This window comes from Elephantulus edwardii, unplaced genomic scaffold (assembly GCF_000299155.1).
Source record: "Elephantulus edwardii isolate Elephantulus edwardi_28Jun2011 unplaced genomic scaffold, EleEdw1.0 scaffold00003, whole genome shotgun sequence".
NCBI lineage: Eukaryota > Metazoa > Chordata > Mammalia > Macroscelidea > Macroscelididae > Elephantulus > Elephantulus edwardii.
This window is the reverse complement of record NW_006399753.1, coordinates 6,842,870-6,860,595: the sequence shown is the minus strand read 5'-3', so window position 1 is coordinate 6,860,595 and position 17,726 is coordinate 6,842,870. Positions and strand designations below refer to the sequence as shown.

At 46.0% G+C, this 17,726-nt stretch overlaps 1 protein-coding gene across 1 annotated transcript in view; it reads left to right on the top strand.

Annotated features, from left to right (window-relative positions):
* Positions 1–17,726, top strand: part of KHDRBS3 (KH domain containing, RNA binding, signal transduction associated 3) — a 159,895-nt gene that overhangs the window by 41,419 nt on the left and 100,750 nt on the right. The window contains exon 2 of the mRNA XM_006879269.1: positions 13,873–13,991. Within this exon, the coding sequence (XP_006879331.1) occupies positions 13,873–13,991 (119 nt within the window). The remainder of the gene's footprint in view (positions 1–13,872; positions 13,992–17,726) is intronic.

The window sequence follows — 17,726 nt, the reverse complement described above, 5'->3', positions numbered from 1 at the left end:
TTCGGATATCAGGCATGCATTTCCTGGCACTGAGCTGCAGTGTTGTTTTATATTGTCAGTTCACCGTGTTCATTGTCCTAGACCTCTAGAGCTTTGATTGACGTGTCTTTTACACAGTGCTGGAGTTGGATGTCTTCTTGAGATGTGGACACACACCTTGGTCATATTATCTCTGTTGGTCTTTTTAGATTTCTTCTTAAATGTGTGGCCCTGGGACGATCTTCATCAGAATCTCTGATTCCCTCCCTCAGTCTCCTGCCCAGTTGACCCTTGTTCTTTGCTCTGTCAGTGGGGTTATGAAATTAAGCTCAGGAACTTTGGAAATTGCATGATTGTACCCTACTTCAGGATGTCTCTTGACTAGTTCATCATATCCGTGAAGTTTGTATTCTTGTCCATCTAACAGCTAAACGCAACTGTCCATTTGTAGTCTTATTAGAGATGACATTCATAGGGAGTGAAATGTCTGCATTACCTGGTTGTTTCAGAGGATCATTCGTACAGTCATATTTCCATCTCCAGGTGTGACTGTGCCGACGGGATGAATGAGGAAGACATTGAGTCTTCACACACCGGAAATGGATTTTATAATGAGTGTGGTCCGGACAAAGCTAATCTCCTGCTTGGATCATTACTTCCACTAATCACAAAGCCTTCTTTAATTCTCATGCTTGCAGGCTTCTAATTGGTGACCTCTGGAGCCTGATAATTGTTGAAGATCGCTGGTCTTCTGCACCGGACCTAATGATGTTTGCAATTAAAAGTGAGAAATGTGGGTTAGACTTTAGCGGAGCATCACAAGAAAAGCAGATTTAGCTTTTTCACTCTTTAGTGGCGCTGCTGATCACTCCTCCCCTCCGTCAGCGCCTGGAGTCTTTGTTACCTGGAGCCGCCCTGACGCACTGCCTGGCGTCTTCACGGAGTCTGTGTGGTGACAAGCATCCATCTGTCAAGTGCTTTAGATCCTGACAGTTGTTATCGTTATGTGCCGTCAATTGGAACCAACTCATAGCTGACCCTCAGAAGATTCTCAGGGGCTATAAATCGTACAGAGGGGATTGGCTGTGAAACAGCTAGTGGATTTGAACTGCCGGTCTGGATTGGTAGCACAACTCCTTACCGGTTGGCACATCCAGGAGATAGGCCCTTTAGAGGGGACAGGAGCTCCTCGCCCGCCTTTCTGTGTCCAGGAGCGACTTCCTGTCTGCCCTTTCTGATGCCTAAGCTCAGGCAGACCTTGGAGACACTGTGGGGTTGGTTCCGAATCACCGCAATAAAACAAGTGTTGCAGTAAAAACAAGGCACGCACTTTGTTTGTTTAGTTATTTGGTCCCTCATTGCTGCTGGCCCAGAAATAACTCTTAGCTGCGCCTCCCACCTGAGAGGAGACTGTCCCCCTTTCTCCTTCAAAGCCTCTGTGAGATTAGAACTGTTGGAGAGATGCCCCCTGTGGTTAGGACAACTCCCTATTGTTTACCCTGTTCTCTGTTAAGAGTGGCAGTAACCTTATATGGGATTTTAAAATATGGTGAGAATGACTAAAAAGTGACACTGGGACACCATCTGAGCATATGTTGTTGGAAAAGTGACGCAGATCGACTTGCTTGGTGCAGGGTAACCACAGCCTTCAGTTAGTGGAAAACTCAGTGTCTGCAAAGCTTAGTAAAATGAAGGCTACCTGTAGAAGTTGAACTGTTCTTTACAGTAGTTTTCAGGAAGTATGTATTTTAAAACTTTCCTTGCTTCTAGAGGAAAATGGCTCAGTAGAAGAGAAAGTGATTTTAAGTAATTTGCTGGTGTTGACTCGTGGGGGTGGGGCAAGCCAGGGTGTGCCTGCCCGACATTTGTCACCTTCCACGCTCTACATCCCATGTTCCTTGACTGAGATTTTTTGATCTTAAGTGCTGTTTATTTATGGCTAACTTGTAATTAGTCCTGGTGGTGCACTGTTATACACCACAAGTTTGGCAGTTTGAACCTGTCTGGTGCTCTGAGGAGAGAGATGAGGCTGCCTGCCCCGATAAACATTGCAACATTACTTGCAGCAGCAGGAACATGTTGTTGATGTTATGTGCCATCGAGTCACCTGCAACTCATAGTGATCCTGTGGACAATGGTTCTGAATCCTGCCCAGTGCCAGTCTCACTGTCTCCAACACACCTATGCCCGTTACTTGAGTTACTGTGTCAATCTATCTCATATCCAGGGTCTCCCTCTTCAGTGCTGTCCCTCCACGCTTCCAAGAATTATGTCCTTCTCCAAAGACTAGTCCATCCTGGCAGGATGCCTAGAGTATGTGAGATGGAGCTTCAAAATCCTTGCCTCTAAGGAGCAACTTGCTTTCTTCCTCTCCTGGGCAAACAGTCCATGGAATAGTCAACATCTTCTCCAGCATGACAGTTCAAAGGCATCGGTCCTTCAGGCATTGGTACTTATGTCATCCTTAACTGTTATCCAGCTCTCTGATACATAGCAAGTAACTGGGAAGACCCTGACCTGGATCAGGGCACCTTAGCCTCCAGACTAACGTTGCTCTTAGCACTTGGGAGAGGTCCCTGACAGCAGATTTTACCAGTGCGATTTGGAAACAGCTCAAATGCCCATCAGCAAATGAATGGATTGTGAAACTGATACATTCACACTGTGGAATACTATGCAGCACTCAGGAACAATTTTGTTAAATACTGTATAAGATGGGAAGCACTAGAGAGCATTAAGCTGAGTGGAATAATTCAGTCACATAAGAGAAAAAAAAAAACTACCTAAGATCATTGTTATAAAAATAGAAGAATATCTGAGGAATATATGTATAAATGTCAAAAAAAGGGAAGGGTGAAGGGAGAAGGGGTCAGAAAAAGGGGAAGAAATCATAAGGATAGAGCAGAGGTTAACGGGGGTTTGGGGAAGGGTGAATGAATAGGAAAGGTTCAGTGGGGACTGATTGGGTGACACTTGGCATAGATCAGTAGTAATTAATTATATAAAAATGCAAAGTAAATGAATGTTTAAAACACTGTGCACATGAGTGAAACACAATGTAAACATTGTATCAAATACAGTGTGCTTGAATGAAACACAATATTTATGAATCATTGCATGCACGCCAATAAAAATATGAAAAAGTATCCTACAATTTTTAAAATATATTTTAGCCTTGCAGACCCTGTGGGGTAGATCTGCTCTGCCCTCCAGGATCCTTGTGCAACAGTGGGTTTGGGGGTGGTATATGTGTGTGTGTGTGTGTATACACACACACACACTCACACACAAATGTCAGGTCAGTGTTTATACATAGTTTACATTCATGCAAAGATCGAAGCATTTTTGTTAATTAATTTTAATGAAAGTTTACAGAGACTTAGGGTTTCCAGTCATTCACTGTTGCACTTTTTTCCCTGCCCCCCCCCCATTCACTCTTCTCCTTGAAAAGTAAAAGAAAATTCTTTCATTGTTATGCAGTCCCTCCCCCCGAGTCCACTCCACTGTGCAGCCTTCGTTCTGGACTCCTGTCATGACAATAATACCCAATCATATATGCCTTTTAAACAGTTCTCTTCCTCATCTGTTTCAGTGCAGTATACATCATTCCTCCCCTCCATCTCTGACTTCCCTCACCCCCTACTTGAGGTGCCGCTCTTTCTTGCTCCCTTGGTAGTATCTGCATGTGCACGCCCAGCTCATTTGTCCTTCATACACGGTAACAAGTGTCATCACCTCGCCTCACCACTTTTTTCTGTTTGTGCAGCAAGACATCACAAGCTTTCTGAATCCTTCCAGCTTAAACAAGTTTTAGTACGTTCAGCTCTGGATTGAATGTAATAGATGTTCAGTTAGGTTTCAGTTGGTTGAATAAAGTAATTCCTCAGTGAAAACATTTGTTTTTTTGGAGGTTCAAAGAAGAAAGAAATCAGCAGCCGCAATAACACGTGAGATACTTGTCAGACAGCATTTACCGTGGCTGCATATCTTTGAAGATCAATTTGAACCCTGAATCTGGGCTGGTGTATTATTTTGAAATAGACGTTGAATGTTTAGCATGGACACATTGTTTTTCAAATATGTGCTTCTCAGTTGATTATAGAGCCAGGCTAAGGCCTGTCTTTTAATGAGCTTGTGCATGACCAATGTTATTTAGAAAACAGGGCTTTGTTGACTCTGTATTCACACCAGAACTGGCCCGCGTTGCTCAGTTATACTCTCCTGACTCTTTTATGAATTTTATTAAATAGCTGTTTTAAAATCCAATAAACAGAGCTTTTAGAAGAATTCTCTGCAGCATTGACTTGTGGGTTCTTTACACACTCAACTAACTCATTCTGTTTGATTGAAAACATTCAATTACCTACTATCAGATTCTTCCCTCATTATTAACACAAGGCGCCTTGGTGGCACAGTGGCTAAGCATTTCACTTCCAGCTGAGAGGTCAGCAGATCAAACACACCAGTTACTCTGTGGAAGAAAGGTTTCCTTCTGTGAAGGTCACGGCCTTAGACGCCCTGCAGGCCACTTCTGGCCTGGTTGCTGTTAGGTGACATCACGTGAAGGAAGTGGTTTTCTGGCTCGTCCTAAGTCATTGTGCTGGGTGTTTGGGATGTGACAAAGACAGTGGAGTAGAAGGTTCTTGCCTTCTGTGAGTGTATCATCGAGTAGAGGGTGTAAAGGAACTCTGAACAATGAACACCGTCAGGGCTGCTATGTCGTGTGTAATTGTGCTCAGATTGGTCCTTCCTAGGCTGGCTGTGAGTCATGGTCGACTGGATGGCGTCTGACTAGGGCAACAGCAACTTTACAGACAAGTGTTACTTAACCCATCTGGGACTTGGTGGAGTATTTCATTGGTTCACCTGTAAAGGGGAAGTTATCTGAATTACAAATGAAAAACAGAATTGCATTTTCCATGGTATCAGTTGATACTTAGTTAAAATACATAAGACCTGTTACTTTTTAAGAATTTTCAATCTTCTGTGAGCACTTAACATCATGTAACAAATGCTTATGTGGAATCTACCCTCTCCCAGTGGTGGTCTAAATATCTTGGAAAAGTAAGGACAGTTAATCCATATTCCTGTGGAATTGAGCACAAAAACAAGCCCTTTGGTGTCAGGTCGGTTTCACATGTAGTAGTGACCCTATGGAATAGATGCTATTACTATTTTTTTTAACAAAAAAACTAAAAGACAAGTGAAGTTACTTGTCATCAGATATTTAATGCCCAAGTATTCTAACATGAGCAATTACGGAGTCTGGTAAATATTTCCAAGGCCCTTTCTCTCTTCTCTTGGTAGGTTTGCGTTTTGCTCTCCTTTGAAAAAGCATCCTTGGTCAGCTCTGCAGGCTAAGACGTATTCTGAGTGATGCACAATGGTCCCTGTCTCCTTAAGAGTATCAGTTTCTGGCTTTACAGTTAACAGATATGCCAGGAGTTCAAGTGATTTTTTAGTTACTTGTTTAAAGCTTATGCATCTAACCGGGGTGAAAGCTGTACTGACATTATTGCTCCCTTTCTGGACTTCATCCTCCGGATGCCAGCTTGGCTTCTGGTGATTCCTTTAGGTTTTGCCTGGCTGCCTGATCCCGTGGCCTTTGCCATAATCTTCTGGTCTTGTTTCATGAGGCTCAGGACTTGGGCCTTTCCGGGCATCCATTCAGTTCCTTCAGCTCCACCTTGGCCTCTGCTTTTCAGCCACACTGAACCTCACCAGTCATGGGATTCTCCAGGTTCCCGCGGTCTTCCTGAGGGTGACTTGAAGCTGTACCTCTCAGAATTTCATTAGGTTACATGGGAGCAGAGTCAGCAGGTGGGATTGCATGATCAAAGCCAAGCGGACAGTGCTCTGCTTTACAGAACGTTGTGTCATCCCGCTCCAAAGATAGCAGAGAGTGGGCTTTGATGTGGGTGGGCCTGCGTACACACTGGCTCCTCGGCTTGGCATCTCTAAGTGTTCCGTTATCTTCTGTTAGCCTTCCGCATCCCGTGTCCTGCTCTGCACAGTGGAAATGATGACCTGGAAGTCAGAGCTGTGGAAGGATAGACTGACAGTTTATGTCAGGTGTGGGAACCTTTCATTGGTATGTCATTATCACCAACAATAGTAGTTATTTAATCAGTACAGTGAATAATGAGCGCTCTCTGGTTTTTGGTGTTTTGTGTGCACTGCCTGTTTTGTGTGAGGTGAGCTCCAAAAGAACCTTCTGTACCGATGGGGGTGTCACCAGCTCTTTGGAGCATCCTTCAGTTTGCCCGAGGTATTGGCCTGGTTGTGGCCCCCTCAGCCCTCCAGCTCCTCACTCTACCCTCCTCTGCTCACCTCCATCCCCAGGAGGATGACAGGATGGTGGGGACTGTGATAGTGGCTGTCGGGTGGCATGGGGCCTGTCCTGACTGATAGGGTGCTGTAGGGCCCTCCACTTTCCTCTGCTTACCTCCGAGGGTGCTGTAAAGCCCTTCACCCTCCTCTGCTCACCTCCGTCCCCAGGAGGATGCCAGGATGGTGGGGACTGTGGCAGGGGCGCCGGGTGGCATGGGACCTTTTCTGACTGATCGGGTGCTATAGCGGGACTGCATGCCTGGTTTCCTGGTCGCCTTCATGGGAGCTGACCACCAGGCCTTTGTCCCTCCCTGGGGGCAGCTGCTCGATACCACCTGCCGAGCCAAGCACTTTAACTCTCTGTCACCAGGGCTACTTTCTGGCTCTGACCCATGGCGTTGGGGCCTTTCTAACTCACAGTGACACTGTTGGGTGGAGTAGAACTGCCCTCCCTGAGGTCTCCATGGGTCTAAAACTCTGGGGAGCGGACTCCCTCAGCTCTCTCCCTCAGAGCTCCCGGTGACCAGGTCACAGCAGATTGGCTCCCCCGGCCCCCCACAGTCCCCCAGAAGTCTGCGGGGTCTGTCAGCTGACACTTGAGCCTGACAGGTCGTGAGGACGGTGCAGGATGCGGCAGGTTCGGGCCTCTTGCTCACAGGATCTCTCAGTTGCATTCAAGTTGATGGCACCTGACAGCAACCAAATTGGATACCTGGGAGATAACATTTTCTAACTTTTCTCACATGTAAAATGTGAGTGGCACTTGACGTCCTGAACTATTGTTAGGCTCAGGTGAGATAGAATGATGATATGACTGGATTAAGGGCAAGGCTGCACTCCGGTCCTTGGTCAGTATTGATGTCATCATCTAGACCTTCATCATGTCCACTTGGGGCATTTGCCCCACACCACAGAGGACCCATGTGGTGGCTTTGTGTTGGAGAAGGCAGACACCTTGGGGAACGTCCTAGGAGAATGTCATGTGTCTCTCTCTGGGTGACACAGAAGGGCTGACATGCTGTCAGTAACTAGAATATTGGTGCCTTGAATCCGTCCAGAGACATTTCAGAAACAAGAACCAGTGATCTGCTTCTGAGAGGTCAGCAGCCTCTGAGCTTGTCAGAAACGAGGGTCATGGATCGTCTGTAGGGTGAACTCAGTAGGCCAATGTCAGGCTGGAAAGGAACAAGAAGGGTCTCTGAGGACTTCCTGCCCACAAGGGTCATGTTCCCAGAGGGCCCAATACCCCAGGCCAGACTATCTCACTGGGCTGCCCTGTGACCTGAAGGTGCCCCCAGGACAGCCAGTTCCTTAAGGAGTTTAGAAGAAGGACACCTGAGGGCAGATGGCCTGCTGAATCACCCTACTGTGTGGACCCAGGAAGCCGAGTTCCTGGAGGACCAAACACCGTGGAGCGTGTGCAGCTCTCCTCTGAGGCCCATGGGCTTGTCAGGAGCCGATGGCTTGACAGCAACCTTTTTCTTTTTCAGACTAGCAGTTCAGCCCACCTTGCTAGGAAATGAAACTTAGCCAGAGAAACCAACAAGTAGTTTTGTTGTTGTCAGGTGCCATTGGGTCAAGTACGACTCTTAGCAGCCCTAGAAACCTCAGGGCTGGCCTCTGTCCTGTCCTGGGCCGTCCTCACGGTCTCTGACCCACTCAGGCTCCTTGCTGCCATCACTGTGTCAGCCCACCTGACTGAAGGCCTTCCCCCCCCTTCACCACTCGTCTACCTTCCCAGGCATGATGCCCAAAGTAAGACAGACTTCATCATCTTTGCCCCAAGCAGCACTGTGGTGGCCTAGTGGTAAGAAGCTGCCCTTCAGTCCCAAAAGCATGGCTTCAAATCCACCCACCGCTCAGTGGTGACAGGCAGTCTCCTCCCGTGCAGTTAACTGCTTCTGAAAACTGGAAACCGACCAGAGGCTCAGCTGTCGTTGACCCTGGGCTGTTACATCTCCAAGTGCCTTCCAGTGGCACTTGGAGAAGAAGTTACAGAATGCTGGGTCAGGGGCACGTGGGCTGAGCACTGGGGGTGAGGCTGGGTGGGGTCATGGCCAAGCCAGTAAGGAAAGGAGGGGCCAGGGCCTGGCCCTGTGTCAGTGTCAGGATGGTTGCGAGGGCAGGGTTTTCTCTCAGTGTGTAGCATTGGGTCATTGGCCTGCTCAGCCCCGTGGGTCTACTCAGTACACAGGAAGCCCTCGGTTCACCGTGACTGGTCCTCTTGTTTGCTCGTCTGGACAGATGTCGTGCATGTCCAGCTGGGATTTAATCTGTCTGGCCTCTGTCCACATTCCCTCTGTCCTGTCCTTTATTCAACTGTGGATTACCCTTGTCCCCAGTTCTCTCTCCTCCTGTGACCGCTTAGCCTGTTGTTCAGGGAACTCCTGGACTCTGGCCCCTTGAGTGCCTGTTCCTGCTCCTGCCCTCTTCTTCTCCGTGTTGACCCAACAGCAGGACCCCCTTCTCATCCTGAGCCCACCTGTCTTTCTGCAGGGGACCCAGGACTGAGGGTCAGGGGATGAGTTCATGCCCTGGCTTGTTCCTCTCCAGCGGTGTGATCATGGGGCTTCCTCAGCATTACCTGCCTTGTGTAGACTTTAAAGGAGAAAAAAACAAAAGAATAAAGAAGATTATGATATCCCAGAAATGTGCTGCACAGATAAACAAAACAGATGAGGGAAGGTGAGCCGGTGATATGCAAGAGAGGCAAGAGGGCTGACTTCCCAGAAAATTTCAATACTGTCTCTCTTTTTTTTTTTTAAAAAAAATTTTTTAAAAAATAATTTTAATGAACGTTCACAGAGATTTTGCATTTCCATACATTCATTGTTGCATTTTTCTCCCTGCCCACCCCTCCCCCCAGTTCCCACTTCTCTTTGAAAAGTAAAAGAAAAATTATTTCATTGGTGTAGAACAACCCTGTCTCTTACGGAGCTGGTACATTTCTTCCGGCTCGCAAGACATTTGCACCTTCAAAGGCTGTGAGCTTGATTTCTGGAGCATTCCATATACTGTATTAAATGTATATCTTCCTAAATGTACCTTATCTCCTTTGTGTCAAATTCATGGTGACCTTACAGCCACCTAGTTAAGAGCTGTTAGACACCATTGAGTATGACTCATAGTGACCCTATGAACCACAGATCTGAGCCCCGTCCTGTCCTGTGTTGTCCTCTTCAGCTCTGACACTCTCAAGTCCATTGCTGCCGTCACTGTGTCAGCCCACCTAGTTGAGGGTCTTCCTCTCTTTACTGACCGTCCACTTTCCAAAGCACTACGCCACTCACCAAGGAACAACCTCTCCTAGCAACGTGCCCAGAGTCTGAGGGACAAACCTTCACCATCTTTTCCTCCAAGGATCATTCTGGCTGCAGTTTTCTCAAGGCCTGTCTGTTTGTTCTTTTGGCCATCCATGGGATATGCAGTACTCTTCTCAGACACCACAGTTCAAAGGCAGCACTTCTTTTTCTCCTTATTGGCTGTCCAGCTCGTAGAAGCATAGCAAGTGATGGAAAAGGCCATGACCTGAGTCAGGAGCACTTTAGTCTCCTAACTGGCATCACTCCTCCTCCTCAGTATGTTAGAGACATCCCTGACTGCTTGCTGCTGAAGACAGCCACCTTTAGGACAGAGTAGGATAGCCCCGAGAGTGTTCCCAGGGCTGTTTAGGGGAACACAGCTCCATCTCTCTCCAGAGAAACTGCTGGTGGGTTTCTACTAGCAGCCAAGAGCTTAAACATTGCATCACCAGGGAGGAATGTAAGGCCGTGTTTCCAGCACTCAGCAGTTAACCCTCCCTTAGTCTGTCATAACTTCACGACTGGAAGGATGTCATTGACCCCTCCCTCCAAGTGAACGTCATTGTGTTTAAAATACGACAGGGCTCTAAAGCTAGAATGTTAATATGTGATTTTAAGAGTCATTTCTATGTTTTAAAGTAAAAGCAACTGTCCAGATAAATGTCCCACCCCCATGCCAATGAGGGAGAGCTTTAATAAAGAAAAATGAATTCTTGGGACTCAAGCTGTGGGTGTTCTGCCCAGTGTGTCAAACACAGGCATAGCCTGCCATCCCTGGGCTAGATTTTATCTTACTGTTCCACGTTTACCAGAATTCTGTACAACTTTGTGAGTAACTATTTTTTATGCATGTGTTTTGCACATTTAAAACAATTGTGGAAACAGACATAATGAAAGGTCAGCTGATTCTTGTCTCCCAGTCACTGTTCTCTCCATCTGGAGAGATGCCCACGGCTCTCAGGTTCCTGACATTGTAGCTTTTGTCATCGTTTGGTGCCGTTGACTGGGTTCCCTCTCCCTGGGGACCCCACGTCCAGCAGGAGGGAGCTCTGCCCAGTCCTGTGCTATCCACCCAGTCACTGCCATGCTGGACCCCGTTGACTGTGTTCCCTCTCCCTGGGGACCCCACGTGCAGCAGGAGGGAGCTCTGCCCAGTCCTGTGCCATTCACACGGTCACTGCCATGCTGGACCCCGTTGCTGCAACCTCTCTGCTGGTCCACCTCATTGGGGCCTTCTCTCTTCCTAACCTTGCCCTTTACCAGGCGTGCGATGGGACAGTTCTTGTCGTTGTTAAGTACTGTCGAGTCAGTTCTGACTCCCAGCGACCCTGTGGACCTCTGGTCTGAGCCCTGTCCTATTCTGGCCATCTCCGTCATCTCTGACACACTTGAGCCTATTGTTACAGTCACCTTGTCTGTCTCTCTCATTGAGGGTCGTTAATTCCTTCACTGGCCCTTGTGTCTTTTTCCAAGGACTGTCCCCTGCTGCCAGCATGCTCAGAGTTTGTGAGATGAAGTGTCCACATCCTTGCCAACATGTGACAGTAGGGAAGTGTTTTCTATGCAGCAGTGAATATGAACATGGATTCTTTGCCTCTCTGGTTTTACCCTGTGTGTGAGTCTTTGTGCATGTCCTAACTAAAGTGTTCAGAGCAGGTCAGAAAGAGCCTCCTCCTCCTGGGGGAGTAACTGTGTGGTGTTCCATGGGTGGATGGCCCCTGCTTATCTCACTGGTCTCTGTTGGCAGGCATGGGACGGGTTTCCTGTGTCATGCTGTTGAAGGTGTGCTACACTGGAGCACCTTGGAAACAATATTTTGCATCTATATAAGCATGTGTTGTTGTTGTTATGTGCCATCCCCTGCGACACATAGGGACCCTATGTACAACAACTCTAAACCCTGCTCCGTCCTGTACCAATCTTACTGTCTTCAACACACCTGTTCCCATTACCCCAGTCACTAAATCAATCCGCTTCATCGAGGGTCTTCCTCTTCTGTGTTGTCTCTCCTCCCTCCCAAGCATGACATCCCCTCTCCAAGGACTGACCCAGCCTTGCAGCATGTCCAAAATATGTCAGATGAAGCTTCACAATCCTTGCCTCCAAGGAGCAGCCTGGCTTCACCCACTCCAGAACGAACTTGTTCATTCTCTTAACAGTCCATGGTATATTCAATACTCCTCTCCAGCACCACAGCTCAAAGACATCAATTCTCTTTCTATCATCCCTAGTCATTGTCCAGCTCTCTGATGCACAGCAAGTGATTGTGAAGACCATGGCCTGTATTAGACGCACCTTAGTCTCCAGACTGATGCTGTTGCTCCTTTGTACTTTGGAGAGGTCTCTGACAGCGGACTTTCCCAATGTAAATTGTCTTTTAATTTCCTGGCTGCTGCTGCCAAGAGTGTTGATTGTGGAGCCAAGCAAACTGAAGCTGTTAACAGTCTCATTCTCTTCACTGTCTATCATGATGCTGGCCCAGTGGTGAGAATTCTTGTTTTCTTGATGTTGAACTGCAATAAGATAAATTTACAAATGAAGTCTTTGGGACAAAGGGATATCACTTTTTAATAGATTTGATTCTGTGTGATAATTTCAAGCCATTTAAATGAAAATTTACACTCACTAGATTTTTATGTTGCAAATTTAGCTCACACAAAGATTATCTGGCTGTTTCATTATGGATTTTAATATGTTCAATAGGACAAATATTTGGAAGATCTATAGCAGTCCAAACCAAAAACAAATGAACAAACCAACCCCCGCATTATCGCTGACTCTAGAATTCTCGACTCATGGAAATGTGGTGTCCATAGTTTGAGAACATGGGAGTCTAATCCCCTCCGTTATTGAAAACATTAATCGCGCATTTGCTTATTATTGCTGAGCTGGGAGATAACATTGGGGGACTGAGCTGCACAGTTCTAACTGTAATCTGGGGATTACAGAAAGGCAAATCCCCATGCTTTGCCCTTGGAAGTGGGTCTGGGGAGCCGCTGTGATTGACCTTCTCTCCCTGCAGATGGCGGCCATGCGGCAGCATCCTGCTGGTACTCGTGCGCCTGCCCACTTCCAGGGAAGGCAGATGCCAGCCTGCATGGGGATTATGAAGCTCCCAGTTAGGAATACGCCCAAGTGACAGGCGGCTGTCCAAGTCTCCCTGGTCGTCTTGTACATTTCCCCATTCACTGTCAGTGTCTGTAGTTGAGTTTCCGGAAACCCTCTTTTCACATCCTCCTAAGCCCTGTTTACAGCTGCTTTACCTTTGGTACCATCTCTGTGCTAGTATTCTTGGAGGGACGTCTCATTTACTCTGTTTGTTACCCATCTGTCGCCCAAGCACCATCTTACCTGCTTACCTCCAAGACAACCAAAGCAGAGGCCAGAGACAGTGGCATCGATGAGAGAGAACACAGTGTCTTCTGTCACACAGGCACTTTCTTACCTGCTTACCTCTGAGATAACCAAACCAGAGGCCAGAGACGACGGCATTGATGAGAGAGATCATGGTCGTCTTCCAAGACCAGAGCTCTCACGCACTGTGTGTGTGGAGGGGGGCCTTTGGTGATGGAGGAGAGATCACTGGAGGGGGCTTTGTGTTTGGTGCAGGAGACAACCATGCAGCCCTTCTGGAGGGCTTTGCACCTACCCTGCTCTGGGAGTGTCCCTTCTCATGGCGCCCCGAGGAAGGAAGGGGCCGACTGCATGGGCAGAGCAGAGCTGGGGAGCTGCCGTCCGAGTTGACTCATGAGTTCAGCATCACAGGTAGCGAGAAGAGGGCAAGCAGGTGCAGGAGTGTATCCTTGGGACGTGAGGAGCAGAGCAAGGCAGGCTGCGGGCAGGTCATCAGTGCCAGTGTGCACAGACAGAACACGATTGTCCGGGCCTCGGACCGCAGGCGGGGTTGGTGATCAGGACGGCCGCTGCTTTGTGACACTCGGCTGAGGGTGCTTTCTGCTTTGTTTGCTGTTGGAGCAGCTTTTCGCTAGGACTCCAGGAGGCCTGGAGGAGCCAGCGTGTTGTTTCACGTTTATCTTCCCTTCTGTGACCGGGCGTTGAGGTTTGACTCTGTAGAGCCCGGATGCATGCATTTCCCCCTCTGTACTTGGGGAAGAGCCGTGGATAATGTGGAAAATGTGTCAGTGTTTGCTGTAGCCGGTTACGAGCCTGCCTTTGGTTTCCGGCGGCCCTGGAGCTGACCAGCACTCTCGCCTCGCACCGCTGCATTGCACACTTCACGTCTGTCTCTTTTCCTTCACAGAAATAGAGAAGTTTCAGAAAGGAGATAGCAAGGAAGAAGAAAAGTACATTGATGTGGTCATCAATAAGAACATGAAGCTGGGACAGAAAGTGTTAATTCCTGTGAAGCAGTTCCCTAAGGTAAGAGAGGGCAGTGCTGCTGGGTGGGGGCCCCCGGCCATCCCAGGGGAGCAGGGCTTTCGGTGTTTTCTGATACTGTCTGGAGACCTTGTCCCTGACATCAGGCAATCGCAATCTCTCCTTAAAGTTATTTACAGACCGATTTCCCGGGTTTTATGAATGTAATACACTCATCATATGTTTTTTTGTCACACAGACCCCTCAGCCCAGCTCTGTTTTCGTAAGTGCCCTATGCTAAATATTACGTATGTGGGCTTCTTAACTAAACCAAACAGTAATGATTCTCTTTTATATATGGCTTCGTACGAGCCACGGAGCCTTAAAAATGTGCTTCTCTGTGAGTATTAACCAGGAGCTGTGTGACTTGGGGCATCTCTCCCCTTCTATTTCCTCATCTGTTAAATGAAGTGGGATTGTTAAGAACAAAATGAGATTATTTGTGTTAAATGCTTCACATAGTACTCAGCACATAAGTATCCAGAAAGTGTCTATTCTAAGTGTGTTAAATCTTAATATTTTTTACTCTTCCTTCGCTTTTGAGGGGCCAGGTAGATGATTCTCTCACACGATAATGTTCCGTTTTTAAAATTTTTTCAGCCCTGATATTAGTCCCTCCCCTTTGCCTGGACTGTTTTCTTTGTTCAGGTTTTAGACATTAAACTGCTGTGACCATTTTTGTACAAACCATTTTGTTACCATCTGTTTTCATTCCTCACAGTTAAGTTCCCGGATGGATAGTGTGTCTGTCTGGTGAGAGCTTGTCGCCCCCTTGTCCAGTGTGTCCTCCCCATTCCATCCCCTGAACAATGGATGGACGGGGGCCTGGCTGTCCTGTTCCTCTTTGTTGCTGTCAGTCTTTCGATTTCCAGCCATTCTAGTGCTGGGTTGGTGTCTTGTTTTAGGGTTAATTTGCATTTCCCTGATCATGTGATGTACTTTTTTTCTGTACTTGTGTGTTCATGTATATCTTCTATAAACTAATTTTCTCTTCGAGCCTTTCATGCATCTTTTTATAGGCAGGGTATCTTTATATCATTGGGTTATGAGGACTTTTTCTGTATCTTGTATACTATGATGAAGTCCTGGTAGCATAGTCAGAGGCTTTGCGCCATTGGCAACCGCAATCTACCAGGACTCCAAAGGAAAAAAAATTAACAGTCTTTCCCTATTCCTGTCTTTTGTTTATTGGTTTTTGTTCAATCATTCATATATACCTTGTCTTATAATATCAAATATAATAGTACATTATTTGCATCATCTTGTTAAAACTTCACAGTGGCAGCCCCTCTCCCTTATCCTCACCCATCCCTTTGCTAATCTTCACTTCCTCTCTCTCCCCTCCTGGGGTCAACCCTCCACAGGTGTTCTTACCTGATTTACAGCCTAGGAATCTGGATGGAGGGTAAGAGATTGAGTTGAAGTATACAACCAGGCTTCTGTCTGATGGACCTCTTGTGGGTGTTTGGCCTAGTCTATGATTTGCCTTTACTTTTTGCTTTGTTTTTGTTGTTGTTTTTAGGTGTTGTTGAGTCCACTATAGCTCAGAGCAGCCCTGTCTGAACAGATCTGAACCTTGCCCTATCCTGTACCATTTCACTGTCTTCGTCATACTCAGGTTCATCTCTTTATGTTGTTAGGTGCTGTCAAGTCAAAGGTGACTTACAGCATGAACAACAGATCTGAACTGTGTCCTATGTTGTGCCGTCTTTATCATCTTTGACGTACTGGAGTCCATTGCTGCAGTCACTGTGTCAGTCCATGTCACTGTGGGTCTTCCTTTCTTCCCCTGTCTCTCTGCCTTTCCGAACATGATGACCTTCTCCAAGCAACAGCCTTACTTATCAATTTGCCCAGAGTATGAGAGATGAAGCTTCATCAGCTCTGCCTTCAGGAAGCTCTCTGGTTGCACTTTCTCCAAGATGTGTCTGTCCTTTTGACAGTCTGTGGAGTATTCAGCACTCTTCTCCAACACCACCACTCAGTGACATCAATTCTCCTTTTATCATTCATTGTCCTGCTTTCAGATGTATAGCAAGTGACTGCAAAGACCATGACCTGAGTCAGAGTCTTATATTTAAGCAGAAGTTTTAAATTGTTATGAAATCTAGTGTTTCTCATCGTTCTCGTAGTTGTTGTTGCCTCTGTGAACCAGAAAATCTTTGCCAACTTCAAGGAAACACTGAGTCCTTTATAACATGCATTACAAAGGTTTTCCATTCCCCTTTATTTTTTTTTCAGAAAGCTTTTTAATTTTAGCTTTTACTGTAGAGTTAGAGGTGAAATAGACGCCACATTTCATTTTTTTTCCAAACAGCTCTTCTGTTTTTCCTGTTCTTTTTCTCTAAAGATCTCTCACTTCACTGACGGTTTTATCACCTTTGCTGACAGTCGGATGACGGTGGGAGTTGGGGTCTATTTCTAAGCTGTTCCATCAGTCTATTTACTGGTTCTTATGTCAGTGCGTCCAGGGTGCTCCTGAGAGGCAAGGATGATGAAATTTCATCTCACATACTTTGAGGATGTTGTCAGAAGGGGCCACTCTTTGAAAAAAGACATCAAAAGGTGTGGAATCAAAGAAAGGGGGCAAGACTCTGCACACCCTGGATAGACACAGTGACTGTAACAGCAGACTTGAGTACGTCAGAGATGAAGAAGTTAGTGTGGGGTAGAGCGAGCTTCACTCTCGTGTTCATAGGTCACTGTGAGTCAAAGTCGCCTTGTTGGTACCTAACAATGGCAGCAACAACAAGCCAGTAAGGATCTTTTGTGAAAAACAATGTATTCAAACTTAGTAAATAAATCAGAGTAAGATAAAAAAATTGTTTTGATTACTACAGCTTTTTAGTAAGATTTGAAGTTAGAGAATATAAGCCATCCAGCTTTGCCCTTTTCTAGAATTACTTAGATTACTTTACCCTTTGCAATTCCATATTAATTTTACGACTTAGTGTGTCAGTTTCCACAAAATGATCTTACGGTATTGTGATTACAGTTACATTGTATTTATTGATTCATTTGACTTCTTACCAAAATCGAAACTTTTATTTCCTGAACACTATATAGATCTATATTCCTTTAGCTCCCTGTAACTTCTGTTGGCAATATAGTTAATATGTTTCATATCTTTTTCATAGTTAAGATTTTATATGCTTTTGGTTAAACTTATTCCTAAATAGTTTCTATTTCTTTTTAAGCTGTTTTAAATTGAATATTTTTAAAATGTCATTTTTCCATATCCAGTTTGTGCTGTACATTTTGTATGCTAGCTTTTTTCCTGCTCCTTTTCTATATTGCTGGTAAATTCATTGGGATGTTTCATGTTAACAGGCATCATTGGCATAAAGGGGTTTCCCTCTTTCCAGTTTATATACTTCTTCTTTCTGTCTCCTGGGTGCTTGCTTGTGTTGGCTGGCATCTAGGATAATGAGAGAGGTGTCAGAGTCCCCGATCTTAGCAGTGTTCTCTATTTTGCCATTAAGAATGATACACACTGTATATAGTCTACAGATTTATTATATGAAAGTTCACTTTTACATTGCTGAGATTATTAACCCCGAGTGGATAATGAATTTTATGGAGTTGTCTGCTCCTGTTGAAAAAAAATGATACTACTTTTTTTATAGTAGTGTTGTGGTACATTTTATTGGTTAACTTTTGTAAACTAAATGAACTTGGTCTTTCTAGGTTAAATGATACTTGGCCAACATTTATTTCCCCTTCTATACGTTGCTGAGC